At 38.3% G+C, this 26,795-nt stretch overlaps 1 protein-coding gene across 1 annotated transcript in view; it reads right to left on the reverse strand.

The window, feature by feature from the left end:
• The window catches only part of LOC137036411 (E3 ubiquitin-protein ligase SH3RF3-like), a 128,633-nt gene extending 102,615 nt beyond the window's left edge, over nt 1-26,018 (reverse strand). Inside the window, exon 1 of the mRNA XM_067410568.1 lies at nt 24,193-26,018. Within this exon, the coding sequence (XP_067266669.1) occupies nt 24,193-24,546 (354 nt within the window). The 5' untranslated portion in view covers nt 24,547-26,018. The remainder of the gene's footprint in view (nt 1-24,192) is intronic.
• Between the last annotated feature and the right edge of the window lie 777 nt (nt 26,019-26,795).

Below are 26,795 nucleotides of genomic sequence, written 5' to 3' on the forward strand. Positions count from 1 at the left end.
TTACGTACTCCCATTACTTTTAAATTTACAAGTTATCCGATATTGTGCAGTTATTTTTTCAAATAAGTAACGCAAGTAACTTTGTTTTCCCATGTATCGTCAGACAGCTCTCCTGTCGTCATACAGAGAGAATCATAAGGTCAGAGGTGTTGTGTGTCAACATGACGGTTATTGCAGTTCGACTGAATGTGAACATGCATTTACTCATCTCACTTGCACAAAAACACATTCAGTTTTCCTCAAAATGAATGCATTAAAATGTGAATGCAAACCTGCAATTAAATATATTAAATGACACAAATATACTTAATGTATTTAATCTCACTTTATTAACCAATGTCTTGCTTTTAAACTTCAACCATACTAATATGCAAAAAAAAAAACTTACATTTTTGGTTTTTATTGCTAAAATAGCACTAAAAAATTGGATCGTTTCAACTTAGCGGTTGGGCTGTTTTAACCCAGCGATTGGGCTGTTTTAATCCAGCGATTGGGCTGTTTTAACCCAGCAGTTAGGTTATTTTAACCCAGCAATTGGGCTGTTTTAACCCAGCGACTGGGCATTTTCAACCAAGCAATTGGGCTGTTTTAACCCAGCAGTTAGGTTATTTTAACCCAGCAATTGGGCTGTTTTAACCCAGCAGTTACGTTATTTTAACCCAGCAATTGGGCTGTTTTAACCCAACGACTGGGCATTTTCAACCCAGCAATTGGGCTGTTTTAACCCAGCGATTGGGCTGTTTTAACCCAGCAGTTACGTTATTTTAACCCAGCAATTGGGCTGTTTTAACCCAACGACTGGGCTGTTTTAACCAAGCAATTCGGCTGTTTTAACCCAGCGATTGGGCTGTTTTAACCCAGCAGTTAGGTTATTTTAACCCAGCAATTGGGCTGTTTTAACCCAACGACTGGGCTGTTTTAACCAAGCAATTCGGCTGTTTTAACCCAGCGATTGGGCTGTTTTAACCCAGCAGTTAGGTTATTTTAACCCAGCAATTGGGCTGTTTTAACCCAGCGACTGGGCATTTTCAACCAAGCAATTGGGCTGTTTTAACCCAGCAGTTAGGTTATTTTAACCCAGCAATTGGGCTGTTTTAAACCAGCGATTGGGCTGTTTTAACCCAGCAGTTACGTTATTTTAACCCAGCAATTGGGCTGTTTTAACCCAACGACTGGGCTGTTTTAACCAAGCAATTCGGCTGTTTTAACCCAGCGATTGGGCTGTTTTAACCCAGCAGTTAGGTTATTTTAACCCAGCAATTGGGCTGTTTTAACCCAGCGATTGGGCTGTTTTAACCCAGCAGTTAGGTTATTTTAACCAAGCAATTGGGCTGTTTTAACCCAGCGACTGGGCTGTTTTAACCAAGCAATTGGGCTGTTTTAACCCAGCGATTGGGCTGTTTTAACCCAGCAGTTAGGTTATTTTAACCCAGCGATTGGGCTGTTTTAACCCAGCAGTTAGGTTATTTTAACCAAGCAATTGGGCTGTTTTAACCCAGCGACTGGGCTGTTTTAACCAAGCAATTGGGCTGTTTTAACCCAGTGATTGGGCTGTTTTAATCCAGCGATTGGGCTGTTTTAACCCAGCAGTTAGGTTATTTTAACCCAGCAATTGGGCTGTTTTAACCCAGCGATTGGGCTGTTTTAATCCAGCGATTGGGCTGTTTTAACCCAGCAGTTAGGTTATTTTAACCCAGCAATTGGGCTGTTTTAACCCAGCGACTGGGCATTTTCAACCAAGCAATTGGGCTGTTTTAACCCAGCAGTTAGGTTATTTTAACCCAGCAATTGGGCTGTTTTAAACCAGCGATTGGGCTGTTTTAACCCAGCAGTTACGTTATTTTAACCCAGCAATTGGGCTGTTTTAACCCAACGACTGGGCTGTTTTAACCAAGCAATTCGGCTGTTTTAACCCAGCGATTGGGCTGTTTTAACCCAGCAGTTAGGTTATTTTAACCCAGCAATTGGGCTGTTTTAACCCAACGACTGGGCTGTTTTAACCAAGCAATTCGGCTGTTTTAACCCAGCGATTGGGCTGTTTTAACCCAGCAGTTAGGTTATTTTAACCCAGCAATTGGGCTGTTTTAACCCAGCGACTGGGCATTTTCAACCAAGCAATTGGGCTGTTTTAACCCAGCAGTTAGGTTATTTTAACCCAGCAATTGGGCTGTTTTAAACCAGCGATTGGGCTGTTTTAACCCAGCAGTTACGTTATTTTAACCCAGCAATTGGGCTGTTTTAACCCAACGACTGGGCTGTTTTAACCAAGCAATTCGGCTGTTTTAACCCAGCGATTGGGCTGTTTTAACCCAGCAGTTAGGTTATTTTAACCCAGCAATTGGGCTGTTTTAACCCAGCGATTGGGCTGTTTTAACCCAGCAGTTAGGTTATTTTAACCAAGCAATTGGGCTGTTTTAACCCAGCGACTGGGCTGTTTTAACCAAGCAATTGGGCTGTTTTAACCCAGCGATTGGGCTGTTTTAACCCAGCAGTTAGGTTATTTTAACCCAGCGATTGGGCTGTTTTAACCCAGCAGTTAGGTTATTTTAACCAAGCAATTGGGCTGTTTTAACCCAGCGACTGGGCTGTTTTAACCAAGCAATTGGGCTGTTTTAACCCAGTGATTGGGCTGTTTTAACCCAGCAGTTAGGTTATTTTAACCCAGCAATTGGGCTGTTTTAACCCAGCGACTGGGCATTTTCAACCAAGCAATTGGGCTGTTTTAACCCAGCAGTTAGGTTATTTTAACCCAGCAATTGGGCTGTTTTAAACCAGCGATTGGGCTGTTTTAACCCAGCAGTTACGTTATTTTAACCCAGCAATTGGGCTGTTTTAACCCAACGACTGGGCTGTTTTAACCAAGCAATTCGGCTGTTTTAACCCAGCGATTGGGCTGTTTTAACCCAGCAGTTAGGTTATTTTAACCCAGCAATTGGGCTGTTTTAACCCAACGACTGGGCTGTTTTAACCAAGCAATTCGGCTGTTTTAACCCAGCGATTGGGCTGTTTTAACCCAGCAGTTAGGTTATTTTAACCCAGCAATTGGGCTGTTTTAACCCAGCGACTGGGCATTTTCAACCAAGCAATTGGGCTGTTTTAACCCAGCAGTTAGGTTATTTTAACCCAGCAATTGGGCTGTTTTAAACCAGCGATTGGGCTGTTTTAACCCAGCAGTTACGTTATTTTAACCCAGCAATTGGGCTGTTTTAACCCAACGACTGGGCTGTTTTAACCAAGCAATTCGGCTGTTTTAACCCAGCGATTGGGCTGTTTTAACCCAGCAGTTAGGTTATTTTAACCCAGCAATTGGGCTGTTTTAACCCAGCGATTGGGCTGTTTTAACCCAGCAGTTAGGTTATTTTAACCAAGCAATTGGGCTGTTTTAACCCAGCGACTGGGCTGTTTTAACCAAGCAATTGGGCTGTTTTAACCCAGCGATTGGGCTGTTTTAACCCAGCAGTTAGGTTATTTTAACCCAGCGATTGGGCTGTTTTAACCCAGCAGTTAGGTTATTTTAACCAAGCAATTGGGCTGTTTTAACCCAGCGACTGGGCTGTTTTAACCAAGCAATTGGGCTGTTTTAACCCAGTGATTGGGCTGTTTTAACCCAGCAGTTAGGTTATTTTAACCCAGCAATTGGGCTGTTTTAACCCAGCGACTGGGCTGTTTTAACCCAGCAATTGGGCTGTTTTAACCCAGCGACTGGGCTGTTTTAACCCAGCAATTGGGCTGTTTTAACCCAGTGATTGGGCTGTTTTAACCCAGCATTTAGGTTATTTTAACCCAGCGATTGGGCTGTTTTAACCCAGCGATTGGGCTGCTTTAACCCAGCAGTTAGGTTGTTTTAACACGTCAAATGGGTTGTTTTAACCCAGTGATTGAGTTGGTTTAACCCAGCGATTGGGCTGTTTTAACCCAACAGTTAGGTTATTTTAACCCAGCAATTGGGCTGTTTTAACCCAGCGATTGGGCTGCTTTAACCCAGCAGTTAGGTTGTTTTAACACGTGAAATGGGTTGTTTTAACCCAGTGATTGAGTTGGTTTAACCCAGCGGTTGGGTTGATTTAACCCAGCGATTGGGCTGTTTTAACCCAGCGGTTAGGTTGTTTTAACTCAGCAATTGGGTTAAATGTTTGACCAAACCTGCTGGGCAGTTTTATTAACTCAACTATTGTTTAATAACCCTTACTGTACTGATTGCTTAGAATGAACTCAAAGTACACAAACACAAAAGCATTGTATTGTGTATGTTTCCGGCATAATTTGTTTTATTTTTTTAAGGAAAAACATTTATTTCAATTCAAATCCAATTCAATTTTGCTTGAAGTCAAGCCGGAAGAACTGAGATTCTTTCCACACCACATCAACCTGTTCACAGCACATTTCCAAGCGTGCCATCACTCCACCGGCTCTTATGTAACGCTGTTCCTCCTCTTCCCCCTGGCTGACCTCAGTCCACCTGATGAAGACCTGCGGCTCAAACCATTAGTGACCTGCGGTCTCATCATCTTTTCCGCAGGATGAACGCCCGGCCGCATTCTTGCTCTCGTCTCAGAGGAAACAGAGACCGTTCCAAGAGCAGAGCTGGCTGGAAAACCCAAACTCTCCCACTCGCTTTCAAAGAGAGGGATGAAAATAAAAACACAGAGAGAAAGAGAGAGGGGGAATGTTCCAGTCTCTTTACTTCAGCTGAGTGTAATGCAAAGCCCTCGTCTGTCAGTCCAAAACACACAAGATCCTGACAGTATTCCAGCTGAAGAGACGCATGGATACTATGGCTGCACAATATCGGAAAACTGACATTGCAATATTTACTTTTTCTGCGATAATTTTGCGATATGAGGAAAAACATAAATGTTCTCCATATGACTTGAATTTACACTACTGTTCAAAAGTTTGGGTCACTAAGATTTGTGTTTGTTTTTTAAGGAAGTCTCTTCTGCTCACTAAAGCTGCATTTATTTGATCAAAAACACAGTAAAATTGTGAAATATTATTACAAATGTAAAATAGCTGTTTTCTATGTGAGTATATTGTAAAGTGTAATTTATTCCTGTGATCAAAGCTGAATTTTCAGCATCATTACTCCAGTCTTCAGTGTCACATGATCCTTCAGAAATCATTCTAATATGATGATTTGATGCTCATTTATGATTATTATCAATGTTGACATTAAACCATCAAGCTTTTATTTTGACGGGTTGCCGGCGAACGGATGTACGCTGGGAAGGGCTTTGTTGTGCTCCTCGTTTGTCTCTATGGTGATTAATTATTCCATTTGTCCGTGTTTGGTTAGCTCATTTCCATAATCACAATGTGGTTTGTGTGGGAAGGTTTGACCTCTGACCCCTGGCTGGAAGCTCCTGTGACCCCGCGGCAGAGCTCCATCTCCTCCTTGACCTCACATTTCTGCTCCTCTGGGAATCACGGATGTAACGGAAAATCTATGCAAATCGATAATGAAATTTGTTGCAGAGTATTTTAGTAGTCGAGGTGAGCGCTGTGCACTGTGTTTACTTTTATTATTTACACTGAATATCCAGTAATATTATTGATTAGACTGCACTGACACGCTCAGATGAGAACAAAACCTGAATGTGCAGCGTACAGATCCGATCGGGAGATTCACTTCATAGTGTCGTCTCCTCAGTTTATTATAATCTCTTCTCTGAATCCACATCCACAGCTTATGTGCTGCTTTACTACTCAACCATGATTTCAACGATGCAAAATCAAAGGCGCAATTCAGTCATTAAAAAGGAATTTACAGTAGAACACGGAATGTCATGGAATTTGGCGTATTTGGATGAATAAATCAACAGTAGGGCTGCACACTTCAAACTGTGATATGGATGAGTGTGTGTGAATCTTGAACTGTGAAGTCTGCATGTTGTGTGTGTCTCAGTTTGCTCAAGTACGCGTGACGCTCGTCTGCGTCTCACTACACAAGAACTTCATCTCAGTCACTTCATTTCATCATTTCATCTGAGAAAACATCAGATACACACACAAACTCACAGCTCTTCACTGCAGCATGGCAAAATAAAAGTTTGCTTGAAGTTTGTTTTATCCTGGAACATTTACAGACAACACAGAATATCTGAAAAAAATAAAAATTTCATATGGCCCTTTTATTGTAAAACTTTATTATGAAATTGTTCAAACGGAATCCTGAAAAATAGAAGAAAACCCAGAGAATCTGGGAAAAATAAAACAGAATTTGGGGAAAAAAAATATAACAGATTTCATATAGTGCCCTAAAAATGTAATAACTAGAATTAAATAGTTTAAGTTCCAGGATTTCAGTTAATTAGACATGCTTTTTGATTACTAAAATTAAATTACTAAAGTGGAATCCAGAGAAGATTTAAATGGGGGGAAAAACAGAATACAGAAGAAAAAAACACACATGAAATTAAAATTAATAAAAGAAAACATGTAATATGTTGAAAGTAAAATTTTGAAGATATTTGGGAAGATATGAAAGAGATTAATTAAACCATTAATACAGAATCCAGAAAAAAATAAGAGGAAAAAACTAAATTTGTGAAAAAATATAACCGACTTTTGCCTGCATTTGTCAAAAAAATAATTGTATGTATTATATATATATATATATATATATATATAAAACACACACACACACACACACACACACACACAAGGAATATGGGAAAAATAAATAAATAAATAAATAACAGATTTCATAGTGGCCATTAAAAAAAAAAAATAAATAAATATATATATATATATATATATATATATATATATATATATATATATATATATATATAAATAATTGTACAACTTCCATGATTTTAGTTAGACATGCTTTTTTATTACTAAAGTGGAATCCTAAACGGAAAAACAGATCTAGAAAATATTATTAAAAAAAAAAAAAAAAAACAGAATTTAGGAAAAAATAACAGATTTCATAGTGCCCTTAAAATGTTATAATTTATAAAATAAAAATAGAAATTTAGTTGTATAAGTTCCATGATTTCAGTTAATTAAGACATGATTTTTTATTACTAAAATTACATTAAATTACTAAAGAGGAATCCAAAAAAGTAATAATAAAACTGATTTCAGGGCCTTAATGTAACAATTTATTACATTTTTTATAAAAATTAAACTATAAGTTTCATGATTTCAGTTAATTAAGACATGATTTTTTATTACTAAAATTACATTAAATTACTAAAGAGGAATCCAGAAAAGATTTAAACAGAAAAAATTAATAATAAAACTGATTTCAGGGCCTTAAAATGTAACAATTTATTACATTTTTTATAAAAATTAAACTATAAGTTTCATGATTTCAGTTAATTAAGACATGATTTTTTATTACTAAAATTACATTAAATTACTAAAGAGGAATCCAGAAAAGATTTAAACAGAAAAAAATAATACTAAAACTGATTTCAGGGCCTTAATGTAACAATTTATTACATTTTTTATAAAAATTAAACTATAAGTTTCATGATTTCAATTAATCAGACATGAAAGATCCAGAAAATCCAGGAAAGATTTAAACGAACAAAAAACTAGAAAAATTAAAACGAAAAAAAAAAACAAAAAAACTCACTAGCAGCAGATTTAAAGGGCCAGTGCAGAGCCCAAAACAGCCCCAACTCAAATTAATATTTCACATGCATGTATTTATTTATATGATTATCCTACATATTACATGGATAATTATGTCCAGTCAGCCACATTGTGTCACGGTTCAATCAGCCTGTCAGGGTTTATTAATCAATGATGACACGATAACTGTACAATCCAGCTAATCTTTAGTGAATAAACTAAAAGACTTCGGTTGAGCATTAAATCATGGAGTATGTCACATTAAAGACATCTATATGTCTGAGCACCTCGTAGCTTTTCACCATCCTAAAGAAGACGAACGACACCATCAAACGCTCCTCGAAGACAAACGACGCAGCGTGAATGTAGATGAGCTTCAGAAGCGCCTCACATGTTTCTACAGCACAATGTAAACAACCCAACGCTCATTACACAGAAATGACAGGCTCTCCACTGTCCACTGCGTCACCGGAGACAAAGAACACGCTTTGATGTGTCCTTTTATTGCATTAAATTAGACCAGGCTCTGAGACTGCCAAACTCACACAAATAATGAGGAGGAACGTCGTGTGTCCAAACATGCAGCTGTAATGGGCTGATAGAGCCGACCTGCTCTCATCCGCATGCAAATCAATTCTGATAGCCACTGCGCCAACATTCATTACTCCACAAGAACATCTCCCACACAACGGCTTTACACACACACACACACACTGAAAACTGCTTCAGATGATTCATGTCAACGAACCAAAACCCATTCATACACGCTCCTGATCTTACTGTGAGCGATCCATCCGTGCACATTATTCCTGAAGAGCTACAGTTACCAAACTAACTTCATTTTACTTTTTGGCTCACAACATTTACAGTGAACGATTTTTGGAGTCCAGACGTAGTCCAGTCATAAAAATGGAATTTATACTAAAAAATGCTGGGTTTGAAAACAACCCAAGTTGGGTTGAAAATGGACAAGCCCAGCGATTGGGTTAAATATTTGGCCAACGTGCTGGGTAGTTTCATTTAACTCAACTATTGTTTAAAAATGACTGTATGGCTGGAATAAAATGAACCTCAAATAGCTTGAAAATTAAAAATCAGACACATAATAATTACTAGAGGAAATGAGTAGTTAAAACAGTCCATTTGCTGGGTTATTCCTCAGAATGTCACAGAATTTGGCAAATTTTGGATAAATAATTCAAAAGCCACGTTAAAACCAGCCCAAATCGCTGGGTTAAAATACAGCTTTGCTTAAAACATAAATTGTAAAAAAAAAAAAAAAAAAAAAATTAATAAAAAAAACCCCACTGCTGGATTAAAAACAACTCAAATTGGGTTGAAAATGGACAAACCCAGTAGTTTTAACCCAGCGGTTGGGTTAAATGTTTGCCCAGTGTGCTGGGTAGTTTTATTTAACTCGACTATTGTTTAAAAATTACTATATGGCTGGATTAAAATAAACCCAAAATAGCTTAAAATTAAAAATCAGACACATAATTACTAGAGGCAATGAGTATTTAACACAGCCCATTTGCTGGGTTATTCCGCAGATTGTCATGGAATTTGACAAATTTGGATGAATAAATCAAAAGCAGTGTTAAAACAGCCCATTATCTGGGCTAAAACAATCCAATTGCTGGGTTAAAACAGCTCATTTGCTGGGCTAAAAAAATCCAATTGCTGGGTTAAAACAGCTCATTTGCTGGGCTAAAACAATCCCATCACTGGGTTGAAACAGCCCATTCGCTGGGCTAAAACAACCCAATCACTGGGTTAAAACAATCCAATCATTGGGCTAAAACAACCCATTCGCTGGGTTAAAACAGCCCAATTGCTTGGTTATTCCATGGAATGTCACAGAATTTGACAAATTTTGGATGAATAAATCAAAAGCCGGGTTAAAACAGCCCATTTGCTGGGCTAAAACAATCCAATTGCTGGGTTAAAACAGCTCATTTGCTGGGCTAAAACAATCCAATTGCTGGGTTAAAACAGCTCATTTGCTGGGCTAAAACAATCCCATCACTGGGTTGAAACAGCCCATTCGCTGGGCTAAAACAACCCAATCACTGGGTTAAAACAATCCAATCATTGGGCTAAAACAACCCATTCGCTGGGTTAAAACAGCCCAATTGCTTGGTTATTCCATGGAATGTCACAGAATTTGACAAATTTTGGATGAATAAATCAAAAGCCGGGTTAAAACAGCCCATTTGCTGGGCTAAAACAATCCAATTGCTGGGTTAAAACAGCTCATTTGCTGGGCTAAAACAATCCAATTGCTGGGTTAAAACAGCTCATTTGCTGGGCTAAAACAATCCCATCACTGGGTTGAAACAGCCCATTCGCTGGGCTAAAACAACCCAATCACTGGATTTAAACAATCCAATCATTGGGCTAAAACAACCCATTCGCTGGGTTAAAACAGCCCAATTGCTTGGTTATTCCATGGAATGTCACAGAATTTGACAAATTTTGGATGAATAAATCAAAAGCCGGGTTAAAACAGCTCATTTGCTAGGCTAAAACAATCCAATTGCTGGGTTAAAAAAAGCCCAATCACTGGGCTAAAACAGCCCATTCAATGGGCTAAAACAACTCATTCGCTGGGCTAAAACAGCCAAATCACTGGGTTAAAACAATCCAATCACTGGGCTAAAACGGCCCATTCAATGGGTTAAAACAACCCATTCGCTGGGCTAAAACAACCCAATCACTGGGTTAAAACAATCCAATCACTGGGCTAAAACAACCCAATCACTGGGTTAAAACAATCCAATCACTGGGCTAAAACAACCCATTCGCTGGGTTAAAACAGCCCAATTGCTTGGTTATTCCGCGGAATGTCACAGAATTTGACAAATTTTGGATGAATAAATCAAAAGCCGTGTTAAAACAATCCAATTGCTGGGTTAAAAAAGACCAATCACTGGGTTTATCCATTTTCAACCCAACTTGGGTTGTTTTTAACCCAGCATTTTTTAGAGCGTATAGTATTCCACAGGAATGTCACAGAATTTGGCAAATTTTGGATGAAGAAATCAAAAGTAGGACTGCACACTTAGACAATTTAACAATTTATTAAAAGTGATTAAGTTTTATTATTTCACAACTTTTGTCTCAAACCCCTAATTACTGCTTATTAATAGTTAGTAAGGTAGTTGTTATGTTTAGGTATGATAGGATAGGGTAAGATTATGGGATGTAGAATAGGGTAGTGTAGAATAAGGCTTTAATATGTGCTTTATAAGTGATAAACAGCAAATATCGTAGAAATATGCATGCTTATAATCAACTAGTTAATAGTGAGAATTGGACCCTAAACTAAACTAACTATTGTTTAATTATTATTGCTCGCCTAAAATGAACCCAAAATAGGTTGGAAATTAACATTTATTAATATGTTTAATAAATAATAAACAATAAACATTTATTAAATTGCTTATTAATAAATGTTCAACTTTTGATTATTATTGTTGCCTCTAGTAATTATGTGTCTGATCAATCCATATTTAACCCAATTTGGGGTTGTTTTTAACCCAGCATTATTTAGAGTGTAAAGTGTCACCCTAAAAATTATTTTAACCATAAAAACAAAACAAAAATATTGCCCCAAAAAAATAAAACTGAAAAATGGAATTTGGGGGAAATAAAACCGATTTCATATGAATAGCTGAACAGAAACCACTTTTTAGTTAAAATCTGTGGATGACTTAAAATGATTATTATTTTACAGATATAACAAAGATTATACACTTGAGATCAAGTCGACTTGCTATTAAGTGACTCTTCCAAACATCTGATGCCACTAACCTAGTAAACCTCTGCAAATCCTGGCACAGAAGCGTGTCAGTCCAAAACCTTGCAAACCTTCCCAGCTGAGCAAGACAAAACATGTTGGACACTGTGGTGCAGTAGTAACTGTAACCACTAACCATAGTCTGTGTGTGTGATCTGGATCAGACGGTCAGTGAACGGTCTGTGGGCGGATTGTGGGCGTAACGTCTGAGACAGAGAGGAAGATATAGTTGATATGGGTAAATTTTGTTAACGTAAGCTGAGGCTAGAAACAACACTGACATGATTACAAACTCTCCCACTCAACACTGGAGATGCGGGAGGATGAATGAGCTCTCGCCATCATCAGACATTCACAACAACCCCAAAAGAGACAGTCCATCTCTCTGACGCTTGCTGCAGGTCTGTTATTTTACTCTTTCACCGCCAGAAAAGTTGCCAGTCACCACCGGCATTTTTGATCATTTGCACAAAACTTTCATGGCCCGTTGTACAAATATCTGAACATGCAATATATATCAGAAGAAAGAACAGACCCTCTAAATAAAACATTTATTCTAGCTTCATGCATTATTTATTTTATCAACACTTCAATGTGGATCAGTTTCATAAAAAAGAACAACTTTGTCCGGATGGGATTCAGTCACAGATCGAGTCCATCATCTTCACAGTCGTTTCCTCATTAACGTTAGACAGTTCTAATGTCTGATGATCGTGTCATTTATGTGCGTCAGCAACGCTTGTTTCTGCTTCTTCTTTGTCTGTGTTTTGATCTGGAGATTCTGTGCTCTTTCAGAAGATGTGTAATAGCGCCCCCTACCGTAAAACACGCATTCCTGGAAAATTCCATCAACGGAAAGAGTTAATATTACTAAATTACTATTATAGTTTTGAATTAGCTTTTATTTAGATATTTTAATTTTGGTTAACTTTTTAGTCATTTTTGTTTTGTGCTTTTTTTTTTATATATAAATATTTCTATTTAAGTTTAGTTTATTTTTGGTCATTTTAGTTTTATTTAAATTCGAGTTAGTTGTGAAGGCGACATTTCTAATTCTCTCTTTTAGTTTTAAGTTTTTTAATCTAATATGTATATTTTATTTTATTTCAGCATTACTTTCAATACTGAAAACGATTTTAATAGTTTTAGTTCCGTTTTAGTTTTTGTTTATTTTATTTATTATGTTTATTTCGATGTAAACTTATTTTAGGTACTGTAGTTGCCAAAGTAACAAAGTTTTTATTCTAATATTTATATTTTATTTAATTTCCATTAACAAAAATGCTTCAATAGTTTTAGCTGAAGTTATTGGTAATAACCCAGGTAACATTAAAATGATGAAACGCATCTCATCCAATCTGAAATGTTTTATAATATTAGTTTGATTCCTTTCAAATAAAGTGTGTCATAATGTGAAGCACTGATGCCACGCTTATTCATCTGATGCCAGTGATTTGCTTTGCATTTCAAATAAAAAGAAAATAATCTTTCATTTCACTGTACAATAATTAGTTTAGCTATACAAGTTCTTTGTTTCTGATTTGCAGTTGGTTTTCACTCTGGTAAGGGAGATCATTGCACTAAAAGCTACTCTTGTGCTTTCTAAATGAGCTAATGAGTGTTGTGTTACTGTCCCCGAGCAGCACAAAAATAGAGTAAATTGGCTGACTCTCGGGACGCGTCTCAGCTGTGTCTTTCCAGGAGGAGCATTGTTTACTCTGAGAAGACAAATGAGGAGTGTCTGAAACCACAGCGTCAAACGCGCTCTCGTAAACTCATTACCAGAGAGGAGAGCCCTGCTGGAGCTTTAATCTGAACGGATTCACATCATTTAAACGTTCCTGATTGACATTACCAGGCTTATTACTGTTAAGGGAATAGTTCACCCAAAAAGGAAAGTTTCCTCATTATGTACAGCAGCTGCAGTGACTTTAGCAGTTGGCGATTGGTTCTTTTACTTAGAAGGCGGGGCTTATTCCGCCATATTATGCATTTCACTTTCTCCCATTCACAATAACATGCACACGCTGTCTTTGTATGTCTATGGCCTTTGACGGTGATCACCGTAGTCCATTTTTGACTGTCCAAAATCCATGTTTACGCAACTTTAATGTAATTCATACAACTCCAGCTGACACATAAGGCTCTTCTCTAGTGAAACGATCAGTCATTGTCAGAAAAAAAATTAAAAATGTACTTTTTTAACTACAAATGTTAACCTTGGCCCTGTAATATGTGTCCAGGAGATGCTTTGGTTCAGCCAAAGCAGTCAAATATGGGATTTGGACTATTAAAAATAGTGATCGGCGTTGACTTGCATTAAATCCGGCCTAAAACATTTGCCACAATCTTAAGTTTCTCTTAAGCTGAAGAAGGAAAGTCATTTACATCTTGGATGACCTGGGAGCAAATAATCAGGAAATTTTCATTTTTGGGTGAACTGTTCCTTTAACTTAAGCTAAACTATTAAAATATAAAATAAAATAAAAAGAATAAAATAAACGGAATATAATAAAAATAGGAACAATAAATAAATATAATGGAACAAATACAATAGAATAGAAAAATACATATAAAATAAACTAAATTAAAATAAAATTGAATTGAATAGAAAAATAAATAAATAAATAATGAAGATAAATAAATAAAATAAAAATGGGAACAATAAATAAATATAAAAGAACAAACAAAATAGAAAAATAGAAAAATTAAAATAAAATTTAATTTAATTTAATAGAAAAATAAATAAAAATAATACAGATAAATAAAATAAAAATAGGAAACAAATAAAATAGAATAGAAAAATAAATATAAAATAAACTAAATTAAAATAAAATTGAATTTAATAGAAAAATAAATAAAAATAATGCAGATAAATAAAATAAAAATAGGAACAATAAATAAATATAAAAGAACAAATAAAACAGAAAAATAGAAAAACTAAATTAAAATAAAATTGAACTTAATAGAAAAAATAAAAATAAAATAGATAAATAAAACAAATAAATATCTGTTATAAAATGAATAAAATAAAATAAAATAAAAGATGAAAAACTTAAAACTAAATTACTGACTTGTATTAATACCCAACTAGTTGAAGCACTAAAAAGCACTAACTGGAAATAAAAACTAAAACTAACACAAAAAAAAAAAAAAAAAAAATGGCAATACTGTACAATAAGGTTTCATTTGTTATCATCAGCAGTTAACATAAACATACTAATACTTTTGTAAGATCAAAAGTTGCATCTGTTAACATCAGTTAATGCACCGTGAACTAACATTTTTATCAACTAACATTAATAAAGGTTAATAAGTGCTGTAAAAAATAATGTTAATGAGACCTTACTGTAAAGTGTTGCCAAAAAACTAACACTTCTACAAACAAAAGCCAAATCAAAACATTAATAACTATAATAGTATATGAATAATAGTAAAATATCAGACCCGCAGCAAGCGTGTTTGGAGGTGTGGGACGTGTTTCAGAGAGATCCTCCTGTCTGCTGCATTCATATCAAAGTGTTTGTGTGCAATTATACCGAGACAGAAGAGGAAACTGTTCTTTCAGTGCTGTTTGAATGAGCTGAGATCAGCAGCGCCGCGCGTCTCTAGCGACGCAGAGTCAGTGTCGGTGTCAGTGGCATCTGACAGTCGTCTTCATGCTGCACTTTTACCGGCACTGAGAGCATGAAACTTTAATGGTGGTTTAGAGCGGAGCTGAAGAACGAGACACAGCACAGCAGGAGGCTGCAGACACGTCTCTGTTTACTGCAGCTCAAAAAGCCTGCAGTTTTTCCTCTGGATAACTGTGTCTTGATCTCACTTCTCAAACGACACGGCACCGACCAATGGATGCATGATAATGATGTCAGCGCTACGATATGATTGGCTCATAACAAACATGCTTCGAGTTGTGATTCATATTAGGTTTATCAGGTATACACAGACAAAGATGAAAAGACTGAATCAGTCGAAGCTCGGCTTTGGTGAGGGATGAGATACAACAGCTATTTCTGTTGCTCCAATCTGTTTGAACGAGAATACTGATTATTTTACCAGTATCAATAACAATAATCTTATACTCCAGGGCTGTTGAATGCTTGAATCTGATTGGTTGACGAATGTTCTAAGGTGTGCAATTATTTTCAGGGAAACGCACAGATAGTTCCAGGCAAGTCTTGACCCCATTACAGTTCCTTATCACTCCGCCAAACAGTTTTCAGTTATTTCAAAAGGTCCTTACAGCCGACAACAGCAAAAGAAACGAAACCCACAATGACACAGACCAAGCAAATAAATATAGTATAAAAACAACTAATTATTCCTGTGTTTTTGCCACTTTTACCCTCTTTCTCTCCCTTAAACGCACACACTTAAAAGCTAGTGAGGTAATTACTGCGCTGTTTTTGAAGCAGATAAACTTACAGTTTCGCCATTAGTAGAGACGCTGCTGCCGTACACTGTTGAGTGTGTAAAATAAAGTGTTATTTCTAAGCTTTACTATAGTTTGTATTCAGCACGCAAGGTTTATGTGCATGCTCCAAGTCTTATTCGCTGTTTTAAGTGTATCTCTGTGGCAGAATTACAGCGCCACATAATGGTCTGGCTGCTGGCATGTATACTACATCGTTTTGAGTCGTTTCAGTGGTTTCGTGTGGATGCAGATATTTCTTGAGACGAGAAAAAAAAAAGATTGAATAGGGTAAACTCTGGCTTCGTGTGGACATAGCCTTAATCTCTCTCTCTCGCTCTATAAGAGCTTCATTAATAACTGTATTAGTCTGCTATCAGTGGCTCAAGCCTCCATTACTAGCTCTAAAATGACATTTTGGAATGAGCAACGGAGGCTTGGGGTGAGATATGTAAGAAATTAGTCCTACACACAAGAGCGTTTAAAGAACAAAAGCCTGAAAAGGTGTGGAGAATAATTGACTCTTGTCTGTTTATTACAAAATAATGATTTGTGTTGTGGCTGCATTACCACCTCAGGTGTGCATTATTTTCTAATAATTCAACGGACCAGAGTTAATTATTCCTCACGTAATCTAAGCCTCTTCTGTATTTCCAGTTTGTAGTGTAGATTATTCATTGCAACTTTAACCTGATTCTCATGTTTAAGAATCTGTTATATTCATGATCATTAATGCTGCTGACCACTGACATGGTTTAAATATACTGTTACCAAATGTTTTGACCTTCAAACTTTTTAAAATGTATATACATTGATCAGGGAAATCAATATTTTCTCTGGGGAGGAAACACCATTTTACACTCTAAAAAATGCTGGGTTAAAAACAACCCAAGTTGGACTGAAAATGGATTAAACCCAGCGATTGGGTTGTTTTCACCCAGCAATTGGGATGTTATAGCCCAGCGATTGGGTTGTTTTAGCCCAGTGAATGGGTTGTTTTAGCCCAGCGATTGGGTTGTTTTAGCCCATATATTGGGTTGTTATAGCCCGGCGGTTGGGTTGTTTTAACCCAGCAATGGGGTTGTTTTTTTTACCCAGCAATGGGGTTGTTTTAGCCCAGTGAATGGGTTGTTTTAGCCCGGCGGTTGGGTTGTTTTAGCCCAGCGATTGGGATGTTTTAGCCCGGCAGTTGGGTTGATTTAACCTAGCAATGGGGTTGTTTTAGCCCAGTGAATGGGTTGTTTTAGCCCGGCGGTTGGGTTGTTTTAGCCCAGCGATTGGGATGTTTTAGCCCGGCAGTTGGGTTGATTTAACCTAGCAATGGGGTTGTTTTAGCCCAGATATTAGGTTGTTTTATGCCAGATATTTTGTTGTTTTAGCCCAGAAATTGGATTGTTTTATCCCAGCGGTTGGGTTGGTTTAGCCCAGAGAATGGGTTGTTTTAGTCCAGCGGTTAGGTTGTTTTAGCCCAGCGAATGGAGTGTTTTAGCCCAGCGATTGGGATGTTTTAGCCCAGATATTGGGTTGTTTTAGCCTGGCAGTTGGGTTGTTTTAACCCAGCAATGGGGTTGTTTTAGCCCAGCGATTGGGATGTTTTAGCCCGGCAGTTGGGTTGATTTAACCTAGCAATGGGGTTGTTTTAGCCCAGATATTAGGTTGTTTTATGCCAGATATTTTGTTGTTTTAGCCCAGAAATTGGATTGTTTTATCCCAGCGGTTGGGTTGGTTTAGCCCAGAGAATGGGTTGTTTTAGTCCAGCGGTTAGGTTGTTTTAGCCCAGCGAATGGAGTGTTTTAGCCCAGCGATTGGGATGTTTTAGCCCAGATATTGGGTTGTTTTAGCCTGGCAGTTGGGTTGTTTTAACCCAGCAATGGGGTTGTTTTAGCCCAGCGATTGGGTTGTTTTAGCCCAGCGATTGGGTTGGTTTAGCCCAGCGATTGGGTTGGTTTAGCCCAGCGATTGGGTTGGTTTAGCCCAGCGATTGGGTTGTTTTAGCCCAGCGATTGGATTGGTTTAGCCCAGCGGTTGGGTTGTTTTAGCCCAGCGATTGGGTTAAATGTTTGTCCAACCTGCTGGGTAGTTTTGTTTTTCTGAACTATTGTAAAAATTACTCTATTGCTTGTTTAAAATAAACCCAAAATATGTGGAAAATTAACATTTATTAATATGATTAATAAATAAATATTTCTTAATAAGTTTAATGAAAAATAATTAAACAATTATTAAATTGCTTATTAATAAACGTTCACCTTTTGATTATTGTTGCCTCTAGTAATTGTGTGTCTGATTTTTAATTTCTAACCTATTTAGGGTCCATTTTAAGCCAGCCATATAGTCATTTTTAAACAATAGTTGGGTTAAATAAAACTGCCCAGCACGTTAGGCAAACATTTAACCTAATCACTGGGCTTGTCCATTTTCAACCCAACTTCAGTTGCTTTTAACCCAGCATTTTTTAGAGTGTAGGAACTCTGTATTTATAAAACCATGCGTACAGACCTGAATGCAAGTCCAAAATCTGAAAACACAGTGCACTTACCGTAGTAAAACCAACTGAAGTGACTGAAGTCATATTTTGGCAGAAATGTAGTACATTCAGACCCAAAAATCTGTAATGGGAATGAGTTTGTAGTAATTATGGTCTCTAAATGTGAAGCTATAAATGACCAAACCACAGAGGATTCATTCATGGTCTTACATTACTGTGGTTACGGCCTCATTTTATTACTAATGCCACAGTTAAACTATATACATATATTTACAAGGGCACATAGAAAATAGAAGGTATCAATGTTCATAATCATTTTTAGTAGATGACTGTGTGCGTGAAGATACTCAAAGCAGAAGATACAGAAAACCCTGTGCTGAACATTTGATAAATTCTACTTGGTGAAAGAAAGGAAGGCAGATAAAACACTTTTGTGGGGTCTGAATTCACTGAGCTTCAGCAGTCCAGAACCCGCGAGCGCAGCTAATGTTTTTCAGTCGGATCATAACTCTAGAAAATGGAGGGAATATTCCTTCAAGGGCAAAGGAGGACGTTTCATTCTTCAAGTCTCCAGCTGACAGTGCATTTACAACGGCGAGCCTGTAGGGATGAGAAGCTGTTGTGTTTGTGTGCTTTTGTTAAAGCAGACTTTTAACATGATTAAGCTGGGGTTTTTTTTAATACTTTATTTAGTAGGGTCATTCCGTGTCAAATCAACCAAATTTCAGTAACTTCCCAGGCTCAAATTTTGATTTTGTCCATATTTTTTCTGTAGAAAGACAAACATAAATAGTGATGAAAGCTAAAATATTAAATGTCACGGATGTATATTTACCAAGTAATCCACTATTTTGTAGAGGAGGGGGGTCAAAATGACAATTTTCACCTGAGATTTGGAGCCAAATTAGAGGGGTGTAAAAATGACAAGAAAGATGGCAGCATTATTACACAGAGATTGGTAGGACTTATGAATAAATCAATTTACAAACAAAAAACACAAATGAGCAGCCGTCATTAGAACTTGTCAAAAATGTCATGGCATGCGGCAGAAGTGGGTTAATGTGTCTGTGGATGGTGGGAATGCTGCTGCTGAGCGGCTACAGGCATTAGACTGACAAAATCTAGCAGAAATACAAGAGATTTGGTCCCGCTGTGTGCAGCCGAGCAACAATAAAGACATCTCTCAGCAGGTCAGCTGACTTCCAGTGAGAGAGAGTACGTCTGTGCGTACGAGACATCGGCTGTAATAACGGGCTGAATGTTCCTCCAATGACACACTTCAGTCAAGACGCCTCAGTACGGTTAGATATCAATCACAAAACCAACTCACCAACTGCAACAAGTTCTTCAGCAACATATTGATCATTTAGAGGCCTTAGAAATATGATACAGTAGCTTTACAGTTAATATTTCATGAGAAATTCTTAGGATATCAATTCCTCATCTTATTTTCTATCTAATGGAGGTGTTTGAGATGAATACTTTATGCCAAACATGACTTGTGAAAGAACATCAGAGCATCTGTCTGACTTCAGAGTGTCTGCAAAAGACGATCAATATGGGTTTATAATGGCCATGCACCATCCATGAAACCACAAAATACACTGTGCATTGCTTTTCACACTCATGTGTCGCCAACATGAAATCTGCATAACCTTCTACTCATCCCTCACTCATTGCATCATTGTATATTTGAAAAAACTCAGCTACCATTATTCTCAGCTCATATTTTGCCATGTTTAAATGAACTCAGCCAATTCCCCCCATCTTAGAAGCTGTTTTCTGAGAGAGTATGAATGCGGAGCGACCGCTCTGCTGACGTGAGCGACAGCGTTATCAGAGGAGCCACAAAACACACAGAAGCACCGCATCAGTCCTCACTAACGCCGCGTCAGCAGAGTCTGTCCTCTGACCTGTGATGGACATCACTTCACACTTCAGTGAGTCCTGCGCCGCTCCTGTGGGACTGATGTGTGTTTGACCGCTTCAACAGACACAAGCACAACAATAGACCAAGACAACAATGGCAGAGCATCTCAAAGAAACATCTTACCCATCAGTCCATGCCATAGGAAAACATCCTGCTACTATAGCAACAGCCAAATGCAGTCGTCCAATAACATCATCATGGCTGTTGCATACAATACATATCAGATACATTTGCTCATTCTTTATTATGACATGATTATAGTTAAATCATTGCATTATGCTATATTGATGTTTACATTTATGCATTTAGAAGTAGGCCTGTCACAATTATTGATTACTCCAATCATGGTTATTTGATCTAATCAAAATTATGTAGGATAATGGCAATGTGTGTCATTTACATTTCACAGTTTGCTAAAGAGTATAAAAAAGCACTGCTATAAAGCATTATTATATTATATTATATTATATTATATTATATTATATTATATTATATTATATTATATTATATTATATTATATTATATTATATTATATTATATTATATTATATTATATTATATTATATTATATATTTTCAGAGCCTGTTCCTCCTTCAATAGTGTTTTAGAGTTTTCACTCTAAAAAATGTTGGGTTAAAAACAACCCAAGTTGGGTTGAAAATGGATAAACCCAGCAGTTGGGTTGTTTTAGCCCAGCGGTTGGGCTGTTTTAACCCAGCGGTTGGGCAGTTTTAGCCCAGCGGTTGGGCTGTTTTAACCCAGCGGTTGGGATGTTTTAACCCAGCGGTTAAGCTGTTTTAGCCCAGCGGTTGGGATGTTTTAGCCCAGCGGTTGGGATGTTTTAACCCAGCGGTTGGGCTGTTTTAGCCCAGCGGTTGGGATGTTTTAGCCCAGCGGTTGGGATGTTTTAACCCAGCGGTTGGGATGTTTTAACCCAGCGGTTGGGATGTTTTAACCCAGTGGTTGGGCTGTTTTAACCCAGTGGTTGGGCTGTTTTAGCCCAGCGGTTGGGATGTTTTAACCCAGCGGTTGGGATGTTTTAACCCAGCAGTTAAGCTGTTTTAGCCCAGCGGTTGGGTTGTTTTAACCCAGCGGTTGGGATGTTTTAACCCAGCAGTTAAGCTGTTTTAGCCCAGCGGTTGGGTTGTTTTAGCCCAGCGGTTGGGATGTTTTAACCCAGCGGTTGGGATGTTTTAACCCAGCGGTTGGGATGTTTTAACCCAGCGGTTAAGCTGTTTTAGCCCAGTGGTTGGGTTGTTTTAACCCAGTGGTTGGGCTGTTTTAGCCCAGCGGTTGGGATGTTTTAACCCAGCGGTTGGGATGTTTTAACCCAGCAGTTAAGCTGTTTTAGCCCAGCGGTTGGGTTGTTTTAGCCCAGCGGTTGGGATGTTTTAACCCAGCGGTTGGGATGTTTTAACCCAGCGGTTGGGATGTTTTAACCCAGCGGTTAAGCTGTTTTAGCCCAGCGGTTGGGCTGTTTTAACCCAGCGGTTGGGCTGTTTTAGCCCAGCGGTTGGGATGTTTTAACCCAGCGGTTGGGATGTTTTAACCCAGCGGTTAAGCTGTTTTAGCCCAGTGGTTGGGTTGTTTTAGCCCAGCGGTTGGGTTGTTTTAGCCCAGCGGTTGGGATGTTTTAACCCAGCGGTTAAGCTGTTTTAGCCCAGCGGTTGGGTTGTTTTAGCCCAGCGGTTGGGATGTTTTAACCCAGCGGTTGGGATGTTTTAACCCAGCGGTTGGGATGTTTTAACCCAGCGGTTAAGCTGTTTTAGCCCAGTGGTTGGGCTGTTTTAACCCAGTGGTTGGGCTGTTTTAGCCCAGCGGTTGGGATGTTTTAACCCAGCGGTTGGGATGTTTTAACCCAGCGGTTAAGCTGTTTTAGCCCAGTGGTTGGGTTGTTTTAGCCCAGCGGTTGGGTTGTTTTAGCCCAGCGGTTGGGATGTTTTAACCCAGCGATTGGGTTGTTTTAGCCCAGCGGTTGGGATGTTTTAACCCAGCGGTTGGGATGTTTTAACCCAGCGGTTAAGCTGTTTTAGCCCAGTGGTTGGGTTGTTTTAGCCCAGCGGTTGGGTTGTTTTAGCCCAGCGGTTGGGCTGTTTTAACCCAGCGGTTGGGCTGTTTTAACCCAGCGGTTGGGTTGTTTTAACAAAGCGGTTGGGCTGTTTTAACCCAGCGGTTGGGCTGTTTTAACCCAGCGGTTGGGCTGTTTTAACCCAGCGGTTGGGCTGTTTTAGCCCAGCGGTTGGGCTGTTTTAACCCAGCGGTTGGGCTGTTTTAACCCAGCGGTTGGGTTAAATTTTTGCCCAACCTGCTGGGTAGTTTTATTTAACTCAATTATTGTTTAAAAGTGACTGTATTGCTTTATTTTTAACCCAACTTGGGTTGTCTTTAACCCAGCATTTTTTAGTGTACCTTTATACGATAATGACATACAAAAAGCAGAAAGGTTTTTCCTTTGAGTTTCTCGCGTACAGACAACAACATTGTCAAAACGATCCACGTTCACACGGATCCGCAAAAACAACTAAAAGTGCTGTATTCTGCTAACAGGCCAGTAGATGGCGATGTCATTTTGTAAAGAAACTACACGCCTAAAGACTGAACATGTAGCCTAACTCGCATGTGCATGACGTCACTGTTTTCTCAAATTCGCATTTTTGTAGATTACACAGAGATGATAATGGTATCGTTTTCAAAAACGTGCACTCTGAATCCCGTTATCAAACATTTGCATTTACAGGCCCCCAAAACGCTGTCATCATGTAAATAAACGGCCAAAACACATAGAAAGTTTTCAGTTTTTAGTTGAAAATGGTATCGTGTAAATGGCCCATAAATTAAGTGTGATCATTAATTTACCACTGATCACACCTTATCATGAGATGATTTAAACACTATTGAAGGAAAAACATGACGTGCACAAGATGATGCTCTCCTTCACTGTCCATTAAAGAAAAAAAGGGAATCCATTTTGTCATATGCAAACTTTACCTTTGTCTACAAAACTAATTTCAAGCACTGAAGCGAAAGCCTTTAGAATAAAATATCTGATAATGAAAATAAATTCAGTGAAGTGCTCACACTTTTGACTGGTACTGCACATCAAACCTGCATGTGGAGAGAAGAACAGCAGCAACATTTCTGACACACAACAATAACAAACAATAACCGCAGCAGCACTGGAGCTCCAGTCAGTTAATATTTCTTCATCATGCTCATGTTTACATTAAAGCAGCGCTCATGGCTTCATGCAGCGTCTCGTTCCCAGCAGATCCAGCACAAAACACACCATCTCTGATCTGAGCAGAGAGCAAATAAACTGCCGTGACGTCACCAAACACTGACAGCACCAGTGCAGATGAAGAAATCTCTCACAATGTGGGCTGTTTCTTACATAACACAGAGATAGGGAAGGAAAAACAACTATTTGGACAGGGTGACAGGGAAAACTGTAATAATAATAATAATAGGATTAAAATAAATGAAAAAAAAAAATAGAATAAAATGTTATTAAAAATTAGTTATTACGTTAAATTAGATTAAAAATATTGATTAATATAAATAAATAAATGCTACATTTAACAGTACATTACTGTAGTTAGTAGAAAAAAAGTAATATAACTTAATGGAAACTCATTTTAGATTTATAATATTAATTCAGTGTATACATTTGGTGTTTATAAAATATAGCTGGCTTTTTTGGGTAATATTTGGGGGTCCATAGCATCTAAAAAGAGTGAAAACCCCTGCATTAAGGGTCAACTTTGTATACATTACCTGCCAAAAACTACATATTATACTTGCACTGTCTATAAATCACCATATAAACATAGTATTTCCAATAACCTTGATTTCATTTACAACTTCGACAAATCATTTTTACAGTGTAGTTACACTGTCCAAGTACTGAAGCTTCTGGCAAACATCAGCACGTGCGCGTTCACTCATCCACAGCACAACACGAATCAGAACCGCACAAACCTTGACCGGGGAGCTGCGCGTGGCGACGGGCAGGTCCCGCACAGCCGTCCCCGGGGGCGAAGCCGACACTCCGGCCGCGCATCCCACCAGCGACGTCCTCCCTCCTCCGTTCTTCGGTCGCTGTTTAATCCCGTCCAGTAAGCGGACCAGCAGGATGTTGGCCGGGAGATCGTCGACCGCGCAGTCCACCAGGATGCGGCACTCCGGGCAGCGCAGCTCGTGTCTGGAGCTCACGATGTTCTCGAGGCAGCGGCGGCAGAAGGTGTGCTGACAGGGCAGCACTTTGGCGCTCGTGTCCAGCCGCTCCAGACACACCGAACACTCCAACAGATCCAGCAGCGACGACTCGTCCATGTTTGCTTCCAGTGCGCAACGCTGTCGTTGACGAGCAGGCGGGCGCGGATCAACTTGGCCCGCATGTGGTCATTTTAATACACGGAGAACGGCTTGAGACATACCGACGGAGCGCTGGGAAGCGCGAGCGCGTCTGCTGCTGCTCTCTTTCTCTCTCTCTCGCACAGCTGTGAGGAATAGTGAGGTCATGCACGCACGCGCCATCAAGCGCGAGGTTCAAACGCGCGTCATTAGAGCGGTTTGCCTCGAATAAACTTGATTCTCCAGACACGCATGATTCCTCAAATCACGCTGCGTCTTTACTCAGTGATCAGACGCCGCATTTTCACCTGCTGGACCAGAAGGCAGCTGAGAAAAAGGAGGAGGGACACGAGAGCCATATCGAGAGACTGGGGGCACTTAGCAACGCCCCGACAACCACTTTTAGCATAGCAACACCCTAACGACGCCATAGTAATCTGCATTTCTTCAGAAAATGCCCGAATATAGTTAGTAGCTTATTATATTCCCAGCAAAAACTTTGTGTCATTACTTAATTGATTTAATGTTTAATGAGTAATTTAATTAATAAATTATTCTATGAACAAAGTATAATGGAAACGCCTTGCAAATACTGGAAATGTGTTGCTACCGCATGGCAACACCCTAACGATGCCATAGTAATCGGCATTTCTTCAGAAAATGCCCGAATATAGTTAGTATTATATTTTCCAGCCAACACTTTGTGGCATTACTTAAATTTTTTGTTTAATGGGTAATTTAATGAATTCTGCAAATTAAATATAATGGAAACCATTTATAACAACCGCACAGCAACACCTTAGCAAATACTGGAAATGCTTTGCTACCGCATGGCAACACCCTAACGATGCCATAGTAATCAGCATTTCTTCAGAAAATACACGAATATAGTTATTAGTTTCCCAGCCAACACTTTGTGGCATTCCTTAATGATTAATGACTAATTAACCACTAAATGATTCTGTGAACGGGAAATTAATGGAAACGCCTGATAACAACCGCATAGCAACGCCTTAGCAAATACCAGAAATGTGTTACTACCGCATGGCAACACCCTAACGATGCCATAGTAATTGGCATTTCTTGAGAAAATGCCTAAATATCGTTAGTATTATGAATAAATTATTCTGTGAACAGAATATAATGGAAACCATTTATAACAACCGCACAGCAACACCTTAGCAAATACTGGAAATGCTTTGCTACCGCATGGCAACACCCTAACGATGCCATAGTAATCGCCATTTCTTCAGAAAATACCCGAATATAGTTATTAGTTTCCCAGCCAACACTTTGTGGCATTCCTTAATGATTAATGAGTAATTAACCACTAAATGATTCTGTGAACGGGAAATTAATGGAAACGCCTGATAACAACCGCATAGCAACGCCTTGGAAATGTGTTATTTAGCCCAAATCCACCATCATGTCGTTTTTTTTTTGTTTTGTTTTTTTTTGCAGGTCCCATTCTCGTGTGATTCGGGAAATCATAACATCCAGTTATAAATGTTTCGGTGTCCCTCTGCTATAAACCGTTTTCATATTTGTATTCTGCAGGGTGTTCTCTGTAGCCTATTATTGTTTTAAAATACATGTTTAATTGAGTTCTGCATGTTCATTTTAATCTAAATGTTGTTATAGTCTTATTAATATTTCTAAAATGTCTTGTGATCACGATGGCATCCCTTATTGCAAAAAAATCTGGATTTGTTTTGATTTGTCTGACATAGCTAAGCTTAAGCACCAGTATTTGACTAACATTAATTTGACTGAATATAGCTCAATTTAAACAGCTATACATAGCAATACATTGTATTATTTTAAATTCCGCCTCTCGTTTGCCACTCCAACTGAAGATTTACACTTTTAAAACTATGTTTTATTTAGATAATAAGTTATATTCTCCCTCTTGTTAACCTGAAGACCGCACTACAGTTCAGTGCTGTTATATATTCATTTGCAGTCAATAAATCAATCGATCGCTATTTGATTCTTTCCCGTTACTGACGCGCCACCTGGTGGTTATAGTTCATTACTCAACTCAGTCATTCATGCAACTTTATAAATGAGATTTACTCACTGGTTTAATCTGTTTATAATCCTGGAAACGATGAATAGATGTGAGTAACTGCATATCAGATCATAGTGTAAGAATAAACAGTTACTTCATAGAAATAATAATGCATGTGTATGATTTTTAAATGGCTAACTGGCGCCATCTGTTGATC

Source organism: Chanodichthys erythropterus, chromosome 14, assembly GCF_024489055.1.
Source record: "Chanodichthys erythropterus isolate Z2021 chromosome 14, ASM2448905v1, whole genome shotgun sequence".
Taxonomy (NCBI): Eukaryota; Metazoa; Chordata; class Actinopteri; order Cypriniformes; family Xenocyprididae; genus Chanodichthys; species Chanodichthys erythropterus.